General features: G+C 40.1%; 1 protein-coding gene across 3 annotated transcripts in view; it reads left to right on the plus strand.

Annotated features, from left to right (window-relative positions):
• The window catches only part of FRMD6 (FERM domain containing 6), a 72,331-nt gene extending 51,633 nt beyond the window's left edge, over positions 1 to 20,698 (plus strand). For all 3 annotated transcript variants that reach the window (XM_045823279.1, XM_045823278.1, XM_045823280.1), the window contains exons 7-14: positions 38 to 193; positions 3,264 to 3,329; positions 4,411 to 4,479; positions 7,102 to 7,276; positions 11,504 to 11,839; positions 12,970 to 13,101; positions 15,528 to 15,619; positions 17,781 to 20,698. In XM_045823279.1, the coding sequence (XP_045679235.1) occupies positions 38 to 193; positions 3,264 to 3,329; positions 4,411 to 4,479; positions 7,102 to 7,276; positions 11,504 to 11,839; positions 12,970 to 13,101; positions 15,528 to 15,619; positions 17,781 to 18,065 (1,311 nt within the window). In that variant the 3' untranslated portion in view covers positions 18,066 to 20,698. The remainder of the gene's footprint in view (positions 1 to 37; positions 194 to 3,263; positions 3,330 to 4,410; positions 4,480 to 7,101; positions 7,277 to 11,503; positions 11,840 to 12,969; positions 13,102 to 15,527; positions 15,620 to 17,780) is intronic.
• The last annotated feature ends 362 nt before the right edge of the window (positions 20,699 to 21,060 follow it).

Raw genomic sequence — 21,060 nt, forward strand, 5'->3', positions numbered from 1 at the left:
ACACATGCTGCATTGCACACCCATTGTATTCCAACAGGTTGTTTCCAAGAGAGGGAAGGACTACATCCTGAAGCACATTCCAAACATGCACAAAGATCAGTTTGCACTGACAGCTTCTGAGGCTCATCTTAAATATATCAAAGAGGCCGTCCGACTGGATGATGTCGCCGTTCACTACTACAGACTATATAAGGTACAAAGCTGCAGTGCATCTGCAGCTTCTGAGAAGAACTTCCTTCTCCTTCCCAAGAAGCTTTTTTTTTTAATTTCTCACTTCACATTTTAATGAGCTTTTACCAGAGCTTCATGGAGCCCACTGTTTGTCATCATAGGTCAGTCTTGGGGTTGGTGATGCTTTTCCTCTGGCTTGGGATGGAGGCTTCCATGGTTCAATGCTGAGATAACACTGGCTGCAAATTGTGAATCTGGCTTTTCAGTGATAGGAAATAGTTCTTTTTCTCCTTTCCAAATCTGCGTTTCTGCCTAGGGGAGTAACTCTGGCAACTTGTTTAATCAGTAGTTTTTAATGCTCCTCAAAGTGAAGTCATGCCTGCATCGTATCCATTACCGACAAGAGCATCACCGTGTCAGCTGGTGTTTACTGAGCCCTGTGTTTGTGAGGCACACTGTATGTTTATCCTTTTAAAAAAAATCCTCACAGCTCTGTAAGATAGGAACTATAATCTTCAATTTTACAGACGAGGAAACAGACTAAAGACCACAACCCGAGTAAGTGGCAGAGCCAGGATTCAACCAGGGTCTGTTTGCAAACAGCCTGTGTGCTTCCCTCAGCCTCTGATGTTTGCTACCCTCTTTTGTGTCCTGTGTATCCCTAGCCTCATTTCTTCAGAGGTCAAAGGTCACACACCCAAATAACAATTGGGGCCAATCACTCACACTACTGTTGATCATCGTCTGTCTTCTCTTCCCTTATGCCTCCTCCTCCCCACTCCTCTCCTATTTCATTAAGTGTCACATCTTTGGTAAGAACTCTGAAATCCCCACTTAGGAATACAGAGGTATATTCTCAAACCAAATGGGATGAAGTGGTTCAGAGTGTGGTCTGTTGCACCTAACTTCTGGGATTGACTCCCAACTTCACCTTTTATCATGTGACCTTAGGCAAGTTATTTAACCTCTCTGCTTCAGTTTCCCCATAGTTAAATGGGGATGGTAACACCTCTGAGGTTTACTGAAGACCTAAAGGATAATGGATGAAAAGTGCTTCAAGCACTTGTTACCATTGTCATTGTTATGCTTATTATCGCCACTATACCCCTCTTAGTAAGATTAGCATAACTGGAGTTTTGGAGACTGGGATGTAGTTTGGAAATACTGCTGGTGATGATCCTTCCTGGTTCAGAAAACTTACTAAGGGACCAAAGGATGGCATTTTTTTCCTCTCTTTCATGCCCAAGGGGTGTGTTGTTAATGCCCTGTCATCCTTGACAGGCATAATTGAATTCCATAAAATCTTGGCTAAATTCCTAAAGGACTGAGTTGGTATTTTTTTCTTTAAGATATTTTACTTGTGACACTTAATTTATAGGAAAAATGCAAATAAATAACAATTTTAACAGTTAGTTTAGAATTTTAAAATGTATTGGAAGTATCAGTGATGCATTGAAAAGAGTGTGGCTTTGGAATCAAATATCAGTTAGAAACTCTGTATTACCACTGATTATCACTGGGGGCCCCAACCAAATATAATCCTGGGCCATCTATTAAGTGGGAATGACTCCAAAGCTGAGAAAATTCTACGAGATAATGAATCTGAAATAACCAGGTGGTGTGCCTGGTACAGTAGTGATTCTTATTTGATAAGAAAGTTTAGTATTTAAAAAAATTCCTATTAAGAATCATTTGGTGAAGTAGATATCCTCACTTCATCTTTTGTATAAAAATCTGTCAAATTTACTGAAAGTGTAATACCTCTACTTGCTAGAGAAAATTACTCTTGTCTTCTTAAAAGGAGATAATAACAATGGAACTGAGTGGAATGGGGAAACAGATATTGCTGCCTCGTGAGCAGAGTTTTCATTCTTTGGAGAAGTCAAGCGGCAGCTATGAAAACTGCTTCATTTAAGGCCTGGTTATAGGGTTGAAATAAGGTAGATGAAGGACAGGAAACTTTCTGAGAAAAGGAATTCTGTGCTCCTCCTCGAATATTGCACACTCGTACACACACAACCAGCGTTTTTATGAGCACAGTCTCATTTCAAGAAGCAACAGAACAGCCTTGAAAGGATGATTGGCCTAAACTCATAGTGATGGATTGGTTTCTTTTACTGTATGAGCCTTTGTTGGTGTAAAAATATATTGTTGGGGAAAAAACAGCCCAAAAAGCAAAAACAGGCCATGTCTTCTCTTTTCTATGCCTGGTGAGGATACATTTCTCAAAAATATTTTTTTAACCATGTTCATGGGAAAACTGGACAAAAGATAATACATATCTGTACATATTCATTTATTGCTTGTACTGAGAAATCTCATAGCAAAAATAGTTACTTAGTAATTTTATGTATCTTTTATTTTAAACTTTATATTTTATATCCACTTATTACAGATAAGCACTTAAAAGACATGGCCAAATTTCTGAGTGCATTCTTAATTGCCGAATTTTTTTCCTAGATAGTTGTACATTATAGTTTATAGTTTATAGTTTAGCTGATAGAATATATATCATTTTGGCAAGTAATAATTGAACATTTTAAAAATAAGTATTTTTTAAAAAACATGGAATATAAAGCTTTTACAGCTTTTATTACCTGTCCTCATTGGAGACCCTTAAATATTTAGGCTTGCCTCCAATTTTAGCTTCTGAGCTGGAAGTGTACCCAGGTTGAAACATATGAAGTTTAGTGCATCTCACAATTTAACTGTGACATGTTTAAAATGCTAACATTTAAGAAAAGGTTAAGTATAAGGTGGAAGGTAAAAAAAAATGATGCAAAAGCTGCAAAAATAGGCTTATTTACTGGAGTTCTTGAAAACATAAGTATTTAGAATATTGTCAGATATGAAAACAGATTTAACAGTGAAAAACACTTTTAAATCTCAAGGACTTAAAAATACAGAGTATACCATTATTGATTTACCACGTGCTTATGAATTTCTTAAAGCTTATAGAAAACTAGGGATGCAAAGGACGAGCAGAGTTATTTCAAGTCAAACACTTTCCAGTTCTGAAATTTCTTTCTTTTCTTTGGTACTGAATTGTTTATTGTTGAAGAAAAATATACTTTTTTATAAAATTCCTACAGGATAAAAGGGAAATTGAAGCTTCTTTGACCCTTGGATTGACCATGCGGGGAATACAGATTTTCCAGGTTAGTAAATGAGAGAAGTAAGTGTCAAATAGTATCTACTCTTTCTTTTTCTTTATTATTTTTAAATTTTTTTAAATATATTTTATTGATTATGCTATTACAGTTGTCCCATTTTTCCCTCTTTATTCTCCTCTGCCCTGCATCCCCCACTCTCACCCATACTCCTTCCCTCCTTAGTTCATGTCCATGGGTCATACATGTAAGTTCTTTGGCTTCTCCATTTCCCATACTGTTTTTAACTTCCCCTTGTCTATTTTGTACCTACCAATTATGCTTCTTATTCCCTGTACCTTTTCCCCCATCTACTCTGTCTTAATTGACACTGTCCCTGTGTGGTCCTGTGATGGGCTCACCGGTCCATTTGTGGCCATGGATTGTTCATTACTTCTGTTTGTCTACCACAGATGTGGACACTGTGGGATAGACAAAGTGATGCACTCTAAACTTTGTTAGTAGTAACTCCTCTAGAACAGAAAACAAAAAACCAAAGGTTGGCCCATGTTTGTAACTGATAGATGTCCATTTTGTGTGTGACTTAAAATCTACTCTTTTATCCTGGGGCATTTATAACTGTGTAAAGATGACATGAATACAGTACCTGACCAGATGTTTTAACTTCCGTTATACTTTCCGATAAAGCTTATCCCTGGAATAAGTAGGTGGGATGGTGCCATCCCACAGCCATCAACAAGGGGGATAAAATAACCTCTATCTGTGAGCCTAGGAGAATATAAGGATATCTTATATTTAGTGTAGGCAAAATATCCAGCTATGAAGGTCTGAGTACCTTATCTCATCTCTTGAATGCCTGAGTCTTTTGGACTTTTATTTAAAGTTAGGAATAGGCCAAAAGAGGAAAGTTTGCCTTAAAAGGGCCAGTTAATGCAGACACTCACAAACCAGAAGCTACAGAATTACATCACTAATCTTTTAATTACTGTCTGCAGATCTCCAAAGAGAGTTGAAGACCTCTTTCAGATTTTAATTAATGTATTTTAGTTTTCTGGGAGATAAATGGGAGCCATTTTAGTGTCTGTCAGTTTCATCAGTAACTCTATATGCAGTATAATTCTTTCCACAGAATTTAGATGAAGAGAAACAGTTACTTTATGATTTCCCCTGGACAAATGTTGGAAAGTTGGTGTTTGTGGTAAGTTTAAAATTACTGACTAAAATAAATTAGTCACTTGTTTGTTTTTATGGATTTTTGTTGTTACTTGTTTTTTAAAACAATATTATCCCAGACACAAAAGTTAATGTTTTTTAAAAGTTCACAATGAAGATAGCTTTTTTATATTCTTATACATGTACTATATAATCCTTGTCACTCATCAGTGGTGAACCTAAAATTAAACCATCTTATAGCAAAATAAATTACTAATTTTATTTTGTGTGCCTGGTCTTCACCACGCTGCCCTAAGTTATTCTACTTGCAGCAGAAATATAGTGAGAAAAGTACAAGATTGGGTCATTAAATAGAATTACTTTAAAAACGTACAGCTGAAGGATTAGAAAACAGAAAACTAATCCTGGGGTGAGTTACTCTTCATGTGGGGGCTGGCCAGTTCTTTTGGAAGTTACTTCTTTTGAACAAAGGATAAAGAGTGATATAAAAAGATGTTTCTATTAATACCTGATTCATTCAAACTCATTATTATAAAGAAACATCTAGAGTTCTTAACAGGAAAAATACTTTTATTTTTAGAATATTGAGACTAGTATACTTGTTTGTTGGCTAGAGCAAATTCATGATTTTTCCAGCTGTTTCTTTACTTTGTCAGCTATCTACATTTTTTAGTAGGGTTCAAAGAATTACAGTTAATAGTGCGTTTATCCAGCAGTCATTAAAATACATAATTTGTTAAAAAATTATTGAAAAAATACACAAAGAAAGGAGGAAGGTACAAATGGGCTTCTCTCCCGTGTGGAAGATGGTCTGTATAAACAAAGGACTAAATTGCCGGATAGAATTTGGGTACCGATTGCACACTGCTCTGTTAGTCAAGAGACCTGTTCCTGACTTTACAGTACTGTAATTACTTGGGCACAGTTCAATCTGGTTTCACTTTACTCATACATTAAATGGGGTCTGACCTGCCTCCTCCTCAGGGGGTCTCTTTTGTTCCAGCTCTTTGTGAAAGGATCTGAGCTGTTTGAAAATGAGGAAATTATTACCATATTTGCCCCTTTCATATCCCAAATTAAGTAGTAGTAAAATGCATTTATAAAATTGAGTGTTTTACAGGTCCTAGACAAGGGGTTCCTGAATCTAATTCTGCATCAGACTCATCTGAGGAGCTTTTTGAAGACAGATTTTTGTGCCTCATTCTCCTACCCTAGGATATTTTTGCTTCAGTGGCTGTGGGTTGGAAGAGTGGAAATCTAATTTGACAGACTTCCCAGATGAGTCTTCTTGCAGCCAGCCCAGCCCTGATGTTGAGCAAATTACTTAACCTCTCTGTGCCTTAGATTCTTCATTTAAAAATGGGGATATTTAGCTCTCCTCCATAGACTTATTGTGAGGATGAATGAGATAATATCTGCTTAGTGCTCATTAAGTATCAGTTATTACCTTTCTAGCATTGGGATCCACTGGTGGTTTTTTTAAAAGTCCAGAGGTGAAAAATTCCATCCCTGTCTGAGTTACAGAAACCCGTATTGCTTTGTACTGACTCCAAGTTAGAATATGCCTCCCTCTTTGCTGTACTTCTCCCCTCTGGCTGAGAAGAATCATCGAGTCTGGAATATTCCTTTTTGTCATTCTGCTGCACTATTCATTGATGGGAAAGTGAAAGAAATTCATAATATTCCATAACTATAAGGAGCTCTGCCAAACTCTCACCCTTGACCTCAACTTTATGTAAATGATCCTAGACCTAAAGGATGAGATTCTTTATATCTCTCTTGATAGATACTTACTCTGCCTATATCTCTTCTTTCACTTTCCTGTCCCATCCCTCCCACTGTCTCTCTAGCTTCCAACCCCTTTTATCCAGCTAGAGAAGTTTTACATATTTTTCTAAACCCTAAAGAGGTACCCTGTATTTTTCACTATCATAATTCTATTTATTTCCTTCCCAGATTTTATCATAAACTATAATTATTTTATGTGTTAATTTACCATCTGCCCCACTCAAATGTGTCTCCAAGGGGGTATAGGGGCCTTGTCTGTCCTATTCACTGTTATTTTCTCAGTGTCTAGCGCAGTGTTCGGTGCGTGGCAAGTGTTTAACAAGCATCTGAATGTCTTACACTTCCAGAATTTGTTGGAATTGCATTTGATGGTACTGTCAGGATGGACCCTTCTCTTCTCCGTCATGTACGATAAGTGGCCTGACCAGCCAGAGAAACCCAGTCAGTGGTTTCCAGAAGACCCTTGCTAGACCCTAGACCCTTCCCTGAGGGTCTTTCCCAGAGGGTTTTTGGTAATCCTCTGTCTGTGGTGTATTTGATAGGGAACATAGTAATTTATATCTCAGCAAATTTTGAATGGAGCTTTATATGGTTAAGTCGTCACTTAAAGTCATCAGTAGATCCAGTAACTTTAAGCAAAAGGACAGATCATGAAACCTGTTTTACATAGGCTAATTTCCATAAATAAGAGTTAAGTTTCTACAGCAGCTCATCAATGTTATAACAAAGCAACATTATTTGAGGATCCGCTGCACTTCTATTTGAGTCTGTAGTTTTCCTTACTAAATAGAAAATGAAGGAGACCTTGGCAAATCAAAGGCTTTTCTTCCCAATTGTGATTTATGCTTTCCCTCCACAGGGAAAGAAATTTGAGATCTTGCCAGATGGCTTGCCCTCAGCCAGGAAGCTCATATACTACACGGGGTGCCCCATGCGCTCCAGACACCTCCTGCAGCTGCTGAGCAACAGCCACCGCCTCTACATGAATCTACAGCCTGTCCTGCGCCACATCCGGAAGCTGGAGGAAAATGAAGGTATCCCAGGGTCTCAAATGGGGAAGCAAATGATGCCTTTGCCACTCATGACCCCTTACTCTATAGCTGCCATCAGTTGGGGCTTTGGACTCCTGAGGAGTGGGATTTGGGGACTGGGCCTCTCCAGATTTAATGCAGCATTCCTATTCCCATCGCAGCTCTATTTCAGAAGGCAAGGGATAGCCACCAACCATACCTATCCCAAATAGCTGAGGTTATCCCATTCAGTTAGCTAACCCTTGAGCACAATCTCTTTAAATTATCCCACGCTTAGCTTGAAAATCCTTGCAAAAAGCCACCACGTTAGGGTTCATGTCAAGTTTATCTGCATCTCAGAGCTCAGTGTGTACCCTGATCCACCATGGTTCTGTTATCTTCGGGCAATCTGAAATTCCTTCCAATAAGGTGTGCCACAGAAATGTCTCTTGTCTCTCTTATTGACTGCAAGGGAAGCCCCCAAGGCTGCCTTAGGAAGAATGACAAAGGAGAGAGAAATTCTTATTTGAGGATTTTATCAGCCCGTCCTTTGGGGGCTTTGCCAAGACAGAGACAGAATCAAGCGGTCTATTGGGGGCCCCAGAACCCTGGGCCCTGAAAAGGGGACACATGGAGAAGAGGAAGGCAGGGATGGGCACTCTAATAGCAGGCTTCAGCTTTACAATATTAAGCTCATGGTCCACCCTTTACCTTGAGTCATGGCACCCTGGAGTTTGTCCATTTAACACTCCAACTTCTGATCCCCCAAAATACTACTTTGCATATTTTGTTTGGGGTTCTTTTTTTAATGTCTTCAATTTGTTTTGCAAGTTCATGTTGTGCTAATTCTGGGTAATTCAATTGGATTAGTAGATTTTAGGCATTTGTATGACCATTAGGATGCAGATTCATATCTTAGGTCCATGTCTGAAGCAGATTTTGACCTCTCAGTCCCCACCTTTCCTACAGAAACAAGGCAAATTCTCGTAACAAGCAAAAACCCTTACAGAGTTTTGCACATCTGATTGATATGTTTCAAAAGCTGTCTCTGTCTAAATGAGACCCAGTTTGGAGATGTCACTGTAGTGTGAGTAGTGATTAGAGCATGAGTCAGTTCCCACTGTCTGCCACCAAACTGTGTCTTTGGAGAGGATGGGTGAAATTGTCGGGTGCTTTGGCTTCCTCCCTGCCAGACTGCCAGTTCTTCCCTGTGATGACTCATTGTTATAACAAATACGTCTCTCCGATGCTGACATGAATATTAAAGGAATTCAGATGGGACAGAGTGCCAGGGAGGCTTGGGAGAATAGGTAGGTGTCTTATTTAGGTGCAGAGCCCATCATTTGCCAAGTCAGCCTCATTCCTAATTGGTGCCTTGAGAAGTTCATTTATTCGGTCAGCTCTCTGCCAGCAGCATTTTAGTAAATTCTTGTTTAGGTGACTTGAGGGGGTGCTTTTTAGAGCCTGTGAGAAGTGATGAACCATACAGTCTGAGGTAAACTACCAAGCATAGTACCAAGTGCATATATGGGGGCGTACATGTATAGGACAATAAAGGAATGGGTGAAAAAGTTATAAATTGAATTTTTTTATTTGGGCAAGTACAGATAAATTTGGAGGGAACATCTTTTTTTTTTCTTTTTCCAAAGAAATCATACTTAACAACTTCTGTTTAGAGATCCCTCCAGGTCCGAAGAAAACCTGAAATTAAGTTTCGCTGGACCAGCCTTGGTCTAATCCTGTTATCTCACCCACACTGTGGGCTCCGTCTTTTTTGTTTTGTTTTGTTTTGTTTTTTGTTTTTAAGAAAGCCCTTTCTCTGCACTCGCTCAGCAAAACATCACAAAAAGAATCTTGTTTTTCTTAATTAAATTTAATTTAGAGTTAGCTTGTCTGAAATACTTTTTTAGCATTTTATAGTAGAAAATGATCACAGGAATTCTTCCACAGTGTTTAGAAGAGAAGAAATGCCTTTGTCTTTAAAAAAATTTTAACCCAACTTTATTCAGTAGCTAGAGCTTATTCTTAGGTCATCTACCCAGAAGTCATGCCAACTATGTTACATACTAAAATAACGTATGGAAAACTCTGGGGTCTCCGGGCTTTTACCTCAGAGGGAATAAAGGAACACTGACATGTTGACCAGCTGTGTTGTTGGCACTGGTGACTGGTAGGCTGCATTTTGCATTTATTATACTAAATTTCTGAATTACTTCAGCATTTCCCTCAGTTTGTAACTGAATGGTGTGAAACTTCTTAAATGTTTGCAGAGGGTCAGTCAGAAGTGTCCAACCTTTTGGCATCTCTGGGCCACACTGGGAAAAGAAGAGTTGTCTTGGGCCCACACATTAATTACACAAACACTAATGAAAACTGATGAACAAAAAAAAAGGTTTTAAGTAAATTTACGATTTTGTGTAGGGCCGCATTCATAGCCATCCTGGGTCACATGTGTTGGACACCCACGAGTGATGTAGTTCTCACTCGGAAGGAAACAGAGCCAGCCACTGAGGGCTTGTCTGCCAGTGGGTGTGCTAGCGAATGCGGAAGAACCAGGACTGGCTCTAAACCTACCAGAAAGTTAGGACTAAAAGGACTGTAAAGAGGTAGAAAAGCTTTTATTACACCTACAGTTCCCAATTGTCTTAGAATTCCAACACCCTATAGAAACTTTCTTTTCTTTTTTTTTTTTTTCTTACTTCTCCCCCCCTTCACTTGCTACCCTTCCAAGGGTCATATGGCTATCTATTATTTGAAACTATTAAGTAGAAACTGTAGAATTTTGTAAACACTTTTAGCTCTCATCTTCATCTCAACCCCACTTGCCTTCAGAGAATGGGAATCATTAGAATCCAGTCTGGCCCTAAAAAATGGGATGGATGCTCTTTTGTCTCAGTGATGTGTGTGTTGGGCTGTGATGTCCAGTTCTAGTCTGCTTTCTCAGTGGCCACACACACATGCCTTTGTGCTTTAGCCTGACTCCTTAGAATGGACGTGAATGGGCCAGAGCCCAGAAGTGTACCCCTAGCCTGCTCCGAGCATTTTTTCTATTATGCACCCTGAAAAACATAGCCTGTCTTTCTTCTGATGCTCATTCCCTCTCTGGGGAGCCTGTGGCAATTATGCTTCAGAGCTGGATTCAGACATCAACAGTGGACGTGTTTTTTACTTAACTAAGAAACAAGACGATTAAATTCATTATCACCCCCTAAGAATCTAGTTAGTCTACTAGTTAGCAGTTTCTGAGATAATGTCAACTTAACATTCTCCAAATACCCTTTCCATTTTTCATCATTGTTCTAATCTGTTACTTTTATCAGTATTAAAAATATAAGGAAGTTAAACTGTTTTTTTGTTGTTTTCAGTTTCTGACGTGAAGCACACAATGGTATTTTTGTGTCAGTTATAACTTTGTGCATTAGTGTAATAATGGCTAGTTCGGCACTTGATAAAAGGGACTTCCCTGTATAGTGTTTGCATTAAAGAGCAGCACTGGCCTGTTAAAGAACGTCTTTACCAGTCAGAGGCCACATGGTAAACCAGTGGTGATTACTATGTTTTCTAAATAGATGACTGAGCCTCACTAATTCAGCCTAATGGAGAAAAGCAGTCTTCATTAATGAACATCTAAATTTTAGAATTATTTGAAAGAAATTCTCAGAAGACTAGTTTTACTCTACATTGTGTTCGACAGTTAGAACTAAACAAACGATGGGCTCAATTGAACAAATGAAAAAATAAAATCAATGGCAGTTAGCATAATTATATTTATTAAAGTCTCCTGTAGCAGTGCTTCTAAAATTATCTGTGGGGAAAGACAACATTTTTTAAATTTCTAATCTCCTGTGGACCGATACTTTTGCAAAATACAAAATCATATTGGCTGTCATGACAATGTCACATTGCTCTAAAACTTTCTAAATGCTTATTCTCACTTGCTGAACTTATGTCACTGTGGACCAATAACAGATTGCTGACAAGAGGTGGTCGGTCAAGTAGCACTCTTCAACAGTGTTTGAAGCTTTAAAACTCTTTAAGTAGTTTAAGTAGTCCCCTCAAATGTGTTGTCCTGGTTTTTATTCGTTTTGCAGTGTTCTTAAGTGAAGAGCCTATCAGAATTAGGACCACTTTCCAGGCACTAGATTCTGAGTGTGAAATTGTGCTTGTTCTTGGCCTGACGACTCACTTAAGCTCACCAACCGCTCCTTCTGTCTTGGTTGAGTATAATGACGGGTGTTCCTTACCGCACAGAGAAGAAGCAGTACCGGGAATCTTACATCAGCGACAACCTGGACCTTGACATGGACCAGCTGGAAAAGCGCTCCCGGGCCAGCGGGAGCAGTGCAGGCAGCATGAAGCATAAGCGCCTGTCTCGTCACTCCACCGCCAGCCACAGCAGTTCCCACACGTCGGGCATTGAGGCCGACACCAAGCCCCGGGACGTGGGGCCGGAGGACAGCTACTCCGGCAGTGCCATCCACCGCAAGCTGAAGACCTGCAGCTCGATGACCAGCCACGGCAGCTCCCACACCTCAGGGGTAGAAAGCGGTGGCAAGGACCGGCTGGAGGAGGACTCGCAGGACGATGGTAACCTTTCCCTCAGGCCCTCCAAGCCAACAGTGCTGATTCGTCCTCACTGGCTCTCTTCTTTTTCTCGCATAGTGTTTTTTCAAGTATTAGTTCTATAGAATCAATATCTGGAGAACAACTAAGTAGTCATAATAGAGAGTCTTCTTGCCATCTCCCCCAACAGCTTGGTTGAGGTGTTTGTGTTTTACTATGAACAAAACATCCTTGTAGTCACGATCCTTTGCCACCACAGGGCTGAATGGTTGTGGATTCTAAGTTTCAGCAGTTTATATGAAGTGAGTGGAAGTTAGTCCTGTAGCCCCCTGGGTCTTCATTTCTGATTTCCAGATGAAATAAGCATTGGTTCAGACACAGACTAGATTTAACGATAGTGGCATAAATGTTCTGAATTTGTACCAGAAAAAAAGAAAGAAATATATTGGAGCCCAGGCCACTTGCTTAATTAGGATTTCTTAAATACTGCTCATGTCACCGGAATGCTGGGGAGTATAAAGGGTACATGGCACCTGGCTGCCCAACTCTGTGCTAAGGAAGTCAGGGGAGACCTACAGCCCGTATCAGCCACACTTAGCATTTATGTACATCTTTTTTTTATTCTTTTTCTTTCCTAACTAATTGCTATAGCATTCAGGTTCAGGGAAAAGATACTGACTCTGTTAAGGAAAACTACAGAATGTGTATTTGGTTACTGTAGGATTCATGTGGATCTCAGATGAGTCACTGAATGCCTTGAGAGCAGGCAGCTGTGGGCAGTGGGGAGCTTCATGAACTGCTCGTTCTCTCTGTGTCAGCGATCTGCCTTGGCACTAGGCAAGTGGCCCATCGGTCTCAGTTTGCCCTGTCGTTGCAGCATGGCAATACAGCTTTTCTTCTCTCTTAAAGAGGAAACAGTAACTGAGTCAGACTGTGTCGTTTAGAAGACTTATACATAACACGTCAGTCCCATGAGAAAGAGAACAAGTGGCATCTAATTGAGAATTGTTCCCTAGAGTGGACTGTTGTACAGTCTCATTAGCCAATTTATTTTAAAATATGAATGATTACATGGTCTCCCTCAGAATGTGGCTATGAATTATGATGGCCATTTCCCTTCATGTCATAAATGTCCTTTCCTTTTTCTGTGTCAGAAATAGAGATGTTGGTGGATGACCCCAGGGACCTGGAGCAGATGAACGACGAGTCTCTGGAAGTCAGCCCGGACATGTGCATCTACATCACGGAGGACATGCTCCTGTCGCGGAAGCTGAATGGACACTCTGGTGAGCTCGCGGGCAGTTCTCCTTAACTAGCCGGTCGTTCTGGACTGAGAAGCAGGTGCCTCTGAAAATAGAAGGGGTGGGACTGGATCAGAGACAGGACTGGAATTGGAGCCTTTCCAAGTCAGTGTTATCAGCTGTAGGATCGAGTGCCTTCTGTGGAGGGAAGGGAAAGGGGAGAGAAGCTCCCAGGATTGGGAAGTGGCTTCTTCTACCCCTTGCTCTGGACAAAGTTAGGGTTTTCTCTCTTTCTCTTTTGCTTTTAAATGATATTCAGAAAATCATAATACATCTGGAGGGTCCTCTAAGACCCTTTAGGCCAGCCTCCTCCTTTTTCTAGTTGAGAAAACCTGTAGATTAGAGAAGACAAATGCTACATGGCTAGAAAGAGAAGTAGCGTCTCCGGGTTTGTTTGTTTGTTTTGTTTCCCCCCAGCATTATACTAGTACAGGGATCTGGAGGGGAAAGTATCAGAAAAGACAGACATAAAAAGGCACTTTTAAATTTTGCATTTGATCAATTCTTCTAGAAAACATGCATTCACCATACCCCTATTATAGGGTTCTATAATATTACATAATATATATTTCTATCAAATGAAAGATGTTATCTTTAAAAAATAGGAGCAAGATGGGTTTCATTTTTAAACCTCAGTTACTTCTGTGTCTGCCACATGTCATGAATTAGTCTCTATTCTTCAGAGGAATATGCCTTAGGAAGCAGTACTGTTGAAGTGGCCTCGGTGCTCATCATTAGGCCCCTCTGAGCTCTGATGGAGTAAGGGACCCTGTTAGGACCGGAGCGGCTGCCGTCACCCTGTCAGTTCTGGTGGTGAGCCTCTCCGTGCGCACGGGCAGGCAGAGGTGAATAAGGCCAACACCCAGTCCCCACCCTCCTGGCACTTACTCTGCAAGAGCACCAGGAACCTTTTATTACAGAATTCCATCTGTTAGCCTAGCAGAACCTTGACTTTTGGATGCACCACCAGAAACAGACCTGCCAATGGTTGCAGAGAATCACTCTGCCTGACCAACAGAGATTCAGCAGACTGGTGGCTCTGCATATACTTGAGGAGTTCTTACACCCAGTTTCCCCCCCTTTTTTTGCCCATTGCTTTATTGTATTGAATTTTTCCTTACAAATGTATTTAAATATATATTAAATATAAATTTATAATTATATGCACATTATAGATGCACAGACAGCACGCCGTTGCTCGTGTGTGTGTATGTGTGTGTGTGTGTGTGTGTGAATGTGCCTGAAACAATGTCCGCTAAAGTGCCTTTGGGAAGGGGGTATAAGGGAAGCATTTAACACAAGAAGTTATTCCTATAGGTTACTAGCAGTGGCTGAATAAATATCTCATGACAGTTTGTTGGGCGGGGGGTTGTTTGTTTGTTTTTTTAATAAAATGGTAAGGTACTTAAGCCATTTGGCCTTAAGGACCTGCAACTTGACATATTCACTTTCTCCAATTATTTGCGAGAGCTTCCCTTATGCCTCCAGTTGTTGTTGGCAGTTACACCTTCTGAAGCCTTTTGTGGGTGCTTCACTCACATGCCACAGTCTCATGAGACAGTGTCAGCCCTGGATTTGTTTCAAAATATTAGCAGGTTGCCCCTGCGCACCAGGGTGATTGGGACCCTGTTGATCTCAGAGATCTAGAATTGACTCTTCACTGTGGCCTCCCATTTTGGTCTCTGTGACCAGTGAGTGGAACTGACTGCAGAAGAGATGGGCCAGTGTCCCCGTTGGCCCGGAAGAGCTCCCACGAACCACCCATGTTCCACATGCAGGCTCTGCACCTTGTGCTTTTCATGCATGTGCACTTTGATCATCATCAACTCATGGATCAGTGCTGTCACCAGCTCCCTTGTGTAAAAGGAGGAGACTGAGACAGAGGGTGGCTAAAAAACTGGCCAGCACACTCAGCTAATTACTTGTCTGGGCTGAGTTCCAGTCCAGATCCGTGTGACTCCAGAGGCCAGAGCCCTCGCACTCACCCACTGCGCGTGCAGGTGGGACCGGAGCTGGAGGGCTGTGTCACTGTGCCGCTGGGGTTAAATTCAAAGTCACCGTTATGTGGGAAGTGGGAAAACTTTAGGAGCTATCATAAAGAGACTGCTTTACACCTACAGCCTTTGTTTGTACTACTAACCTCGTCATAAATAGATTAATTAGAAGTTCATGTTAGAAAATTGAGGCTCTAAACTCCTTTCTCCACTCAGATCCCACATTCATCTCACCCCCACCCCACGTACTGTAAGATATAAGATAAAATGTGTTCTGTTCTAGTTATCCGCCACCAGAGTCATAGTGAGATTTTCCAATAATGGTTAATATTTGGTCTTTCTTTTTAGTAGTGGTAGACATGTGGCAAGAGGTAGGAACAATATGAAGTCTTCATTTTTTTTTTCTGTTTTGTTTAGGGTTGATTGTGAAAGAAATTGGTTCTTCCACCTCTAGCTCCTCAGAAACAGTCGTAAAACTTCGTGGCCAGAGTACCGATTCTCTTCCACAGGTATGAAAGGAATTGAAAATTTTAAATAGGGACTTAACATTTATATTTATATAAAGAGGTGAAATAAAAAATCCTGAAGAAATTATTCTTACCAGATACCTACATTATAGTTTTATTCTGAACTCACTTCCATTTTCTTTGCTAGTTCCATTTATCTTTGAGTTGATTTTGTACTTAAAATATGTACTTAATTTTACACTTTATGTAGATGAGGAGCCTCTAACATTCAGACTTCAGGTTGACTCTGTGTGTGTGTGTGTGAGAGAGTGTGTATGTGTGTTGATAAACCACAACAACTCATCTGCTGTGCTATGGCAGAAAGGTTTCCACACACTGATTCTTCCATTCAGAGTAAACTTTCAAAGTATACTAAGGGAGAGTATTTGATAACCTGTGTTCACTGGTTAGGCTCTTAAAATGTCAAAGATACAGAAAAATTAACATACTCTAATACTCATGGTTGCAGCATTTGGATATAATGTACAACTTATATTTGCCTCTATTTTCTGAGTACTCTCTCCTATGTCCGTTTTCTTGGATTCTCTCTCTCTCTCTCTCTCTCTCTCTCCCCCCCCCCCGTGTGTTTCTTTTATTTCTTTTTTTGTCCTCTTGCATTCTGGCAGTCTTTACCTCTTACATTTTTCTCTCATTTTTCCCATTTGCACTTTTTCCTCTTCCATTTAACTAGTAATGTGAAATGACATTTTACTAAATATTTTCTGAAAATTCCAGTGAGTGTTTTTTATTTTTTTTTAAGATTTTATTTATTTTTAGAGAGGGGAATTAAGGAAGAAAGGAAGAGAAACATCAATGTGTGGTTGCCTTTCACACGCCCCCTACTGGGAGCCTGACCTGGCCCGTAAACCAGGCACGTGCCCTGACTGGGAATCGAACCGGTGACCCCTTGGTTTGCAGGCCAGCATTCAATCCATTGAGACACACCAGCCAGGGAAGTGAGTGGATTTTAAAGCTGTGTGTATAGCATGATGATTAAATGAACAAGCTCCAGGGTCACACTGGCTGGGTTTGCCCCACTGCTGGGCCACTAAGCGTGAGTTCTTGTTGTACACAGCTGTGTGTGGGGCACAGCTAAGGATCACAGTCCTCACCTACAAAGTGGGGAAAGCACCCGGGCGCCTGCCCTGAGGATTTGTGGTGATGACCTAATGAATTCTCTGTGAAAACACATCAGTGCCCAGGAAGATGACTTCAGTACGAGGGATTGTCATCTTCCGGGAGTGCTCAGATGTGACACTGCCTAGTAGAATATTGCTGGGCTCAGACCCTGTTCTCTCCTCCTAGTACTTTGCCTCTTAATGTGACATTCAGCAGCAAAAGTTAGAGATAGAATGCCTCATTTCCATAAGTAACCCATTTAGTATCTTCTATTACTATAATTATCTGAGCCGTTTTCAACCTGTTTATATATGTTCAGCCAGTACTACCTCTTGGGATAATGAGTTCCAACGGTCTGCTACCTGCGCGGCGGGAAGCATTTGGCAGAACATGGCCTCGAGCGATGTTCAGGAGCTGCCTTTAATCCTGGCACTTGCCTCCAACCCTCTCTGCACCAGCAACGTCTCAGGTCATCTTTCCACCCAAGAATTCTGGCTTTTTAAAAAATAGTTTTTCACTCTGTGTTTCTTAAGTAATATTGGTTTGTGTTCCCATTTCTTACTAACATAATAACAGAACTCAGCATAAAGTGTTGGCCACACTGAATTGCCATATCGTAGTGGGGAAAAAACAAAGAAACAGTATTTTTACATATACAGTCTTACTTTAAGACAGTTGCTTGATCTCTGAGATGCTGGAGATAGTTGGATTCCTGTCGCATTTGCTTCTCTGTGCCTTGGATCAGTCACCTGTAAAATGGGGAAAATAATAGCACCCACCTCATAGGGCTAATAGGAAGATTAAATGTGTTGATAATACCTGTAGTGTGTGCGTATCAGGGCCAGCCACATAATAAAGTCTCAGTAAATATTAGCTGCTATTATTGTTATTGGGAGCTCAGATACCTCAGATTGGAAACCTCCCTGACATAGGATTCCTTAACCCTTTATAAATGTTGCAGTCCTCTGTTTACAGGGCAAATATTGCTAACCTTTCTCTTTAGCCTATACTCTTGAAGTTTTTTCAACCTTCCTTTGTTTTGCAGACTATATGTCGAAAACCAAAGACTTCCACCGATCGACATAGCTTGAGCCTTGATGACATCAGACTTTACCAGAAAGACTTCTTGCGCATTGCTGGTCTGTGTCAGGACACTGCTCAGAGTTACACTTTTGGATGTGGCCATGAACTGGATGAGGAAGGCCTCTATTGTAACAGCTGCTTGGCTCAGCAGTGTGTCAACATCCAGGATGCTTTTCCAGTCAAAAGAACCAGCAAATACTTTTCTCTGGATCTCACTCATGACGAAGTTCCAGAATTTGTTGTATAAAGTGTGTCTGTGTGCAGCTATACGGCAGCCTGCTGTTTGCCAGAGGCTGTGAAAGCCATGAGCTCTTTCTCATTTCTTGTGCCATATCGTCTTCACCCAGAACACAGCTCTTTTTGAAATTTGCGATGGAAATAAAAGCCTGAGACAACTGCACTTTAAGTATTACACAGAGGGAAAAGAGAATGTACAGCAAGACAAGTGCCTGGAAGTTCACGATCCTTTGGAAGGAATTGTGCTTTACTGCTTACTAAGCCTTTAGAATATTGAACCGTGGTGTGTTTGCTCACTGTTCTGTTTTTTAGTTCAGTCACATATAACATCACGTTTTGTTATCATGTGAACAATAGTTAGATTTTTTGCCTGTCAATTTTTTTTATCACTCCCTCATGAAATGTTCATGTTTTGAGGGAGGAGAGAGAAAAGAATCTCTTCTTTTCATGGAGAGACCATCTCCTAGTCCCTAGCCATTGCCACCTCACTGGGGCTGTCCCAAAGAGAACACTGACGAAGCGGTCAGAATCCCATGCTTCCAGCAAGCCAAAGAGATGGATGTAACAGAAGTGCAGCCCGGGGTCAGACAGCCGTGAACCACGCAATAAGCAGAAGAGTGTGCATAAGCACTGCGATGCCAGTGACTCCTCCACGCCCAGTGCCCTGGCTGCCTCCTGCTCTCCCAGAGAGCTCTGGGACTCAGTCAGGTTCCTCATCCAAGTAACAGATCAATTGTATTCATGTCATAATGCATTCTATTGGAGTTTCTAACACTGGTTTTTGTTAAAACTATGAAAATGTCTTAGAAAATGTTTATGCTTCATGTTTTTTTTAAATCAAGAACAAATTAGGGTAATGCTAGTTTCTACTTAACCAAAAATACCCTAACTATACACATATGTTATTATACATATATAAATACATGAAGTTGTATGTGTTTATATGTTTAAACCTTCCGTGACTGTTTTGTATACGTGGTCTTTCTTGTTTAATATGGAGGATGTGTCATTGAACGATTGATACCTACAGACAATCAGTTGACATGTGTAGTTAAAAATGACTATTTTCTCATGTGTCTTTAGCTGTGATTCTCAACCCTGGTTGCATCATAGAATTATTTTGGAAGGTCTTAAAAAAAAAAGTCTGGTCCCACCTCCAATGAGTTAAATAAGTCTCTTGTGGTGGGACCTAAATGGAATTGCTCTTCTTTTGAGATACTCCAAATGGAGCCCATGTGCAGCAGAGTTGAAAACCACTGATCAGGAGGCCGCCTTTTCATTCATTTTTAAGTAAAAGCATATAGAAAATGTTAGTGTTTGAGAAAGGGCCATTTTTAAGATAGTTACTGCCACTACTGTTAGGATGTATAATGAAACCAAATCAGGAGAGTGAACTCGTTAACCTTCAGATGTACAATAGCGATGTTACTCACACTTCAAGAGAGAACTCTCAGCACAATGTCTTTCTATGAGATGTTTTTAATGATTTCATATTTAAAACATTTGTTTACCATATTTTGATATACCATTTTTTTCTACCTACCAGGTTTTATTAAAAAGAACTATATATTATTTTCTAAAGAAACAGTCATATTTTTATACAAAATTAAGTTTTCAGGTAACAAAGAAATAGATTTAGGGTAGAGCAGTGTTACCCATGGATGGGAGTCAGTATTATAAACACGCAGAAAACGTGAACAAGCTCCACCCACGCTGTCCCCCACGTGTCCCCACACAGACGTGGCCGGGCAGCATGCACGCAACCAGCCTGGTCAGATCAGTCCAACTTGACACTTTAAAAGGAAAAGAGTTCTGTAGAATTCTGTCGTCTTGTAACTGTTTTACTCTTATTAAATGTTTTGAAAGAACCAAAGTTTTCAGATATCAGAATGTATAAAAGTATCTCAGTCTCTGTATAAAAGGATGAAGTATGAAAAGATCATCTAGTGACTATTTTACTTAAAAGTCATTAAATAATCTACCATTTCTTATAGATGCTTAAAGGACAAATCCTGGTGAATTTTGACTATAAAGAGTCCAAATCATAATGTGCTACATTTCCTTAGCTCTTAGTGTTTCTTGCAAACATCAAGAAAAAAAACAAATTTATTAACTAGGTAGTGCTTTATACTTTATTTTCTCCCTACTTTAACCAGAATCAAGTCTTCAGGGTTTTGCCAGCACTGTTGGTGGTTTTGCACACCTTCTTTCTAATTGGATTGATGAATAGTCTTGTAGGTTTTCAAAAATGAAACATGCTAAGGACGTTTTTGCTTTTTGATCCACTGTTTGCAGCAGAATTATATATATGTATATGAAAATCCATTTTGAATACCTACATTTTTGTATTTGAAATTTGTTTAAAAAAATAAAAAGAAAAGTCTAAAGCTGTTATTTATTCTGCATTTGTTAATGTCCATTGCTAGTTAGTATACCAGTTGGGTATATATTGCTTCCACTTCTACATTTGTATTTGCAGCAGTGAGCTTTATATCTGCATAAACTCTAAGTAATCCTTTCTGTGAAAGGATCGTCATATCGGGATGATACCAAAAGCGTGTAAAAAAAAACTTCATTATTTTGTAATTATTATAGGCATTTCATGGCAAGATTAACAGTCAATAAAGTTACTTTTTATTTGCCTTTGAGTGCTTTTTTTGTTACTAGGGTTCTCAATTAAACAAAAAGTGTTAAAGAGTGAATGTTTTCTTTGTGTTCTTCTTTCCTGTAATAAAACAATAAAGGACAACCTGAAGTTCCAGGGTGACAGAACGCCGGGCCCTGCTGTGTGCCAGACCTGCTCCACGTGTGTTAGAAGTCCACTTGTCAACTCACCTCTTCCTCACATTTCCAGAAGACAGGCACCAGTACTGTGCCTGAGTTAGAGACGAAGGAACCGAGGCTCCAAGAGGCTAAGTCCACTCGGAGAGGTTGTTGACAATCGGCCACTATTCAGTTCCATATTGTGGGGCTGAAAGGACCTACTTATTTAAATATAATTTTTT

The sequence above is a fragment of the Phyllostomus hastatus genome, unplaced genomic scaffold (assembly GCF_019186645.2).
Source record: "Phyllostomus hastatus isolate PE091 unplaced genomic scaffold, TTU_PhHast_1.1 phas_scaffold_501, whole genome shotgun sequence".
Taxonomy (NCBI): domain Eukaryota; kingdom Metazoa; phylum Chordata; class Mammalia; order Chiroptera; family Phyllostomidae; genus Phyllostomus; species Phyllostomus hastatus.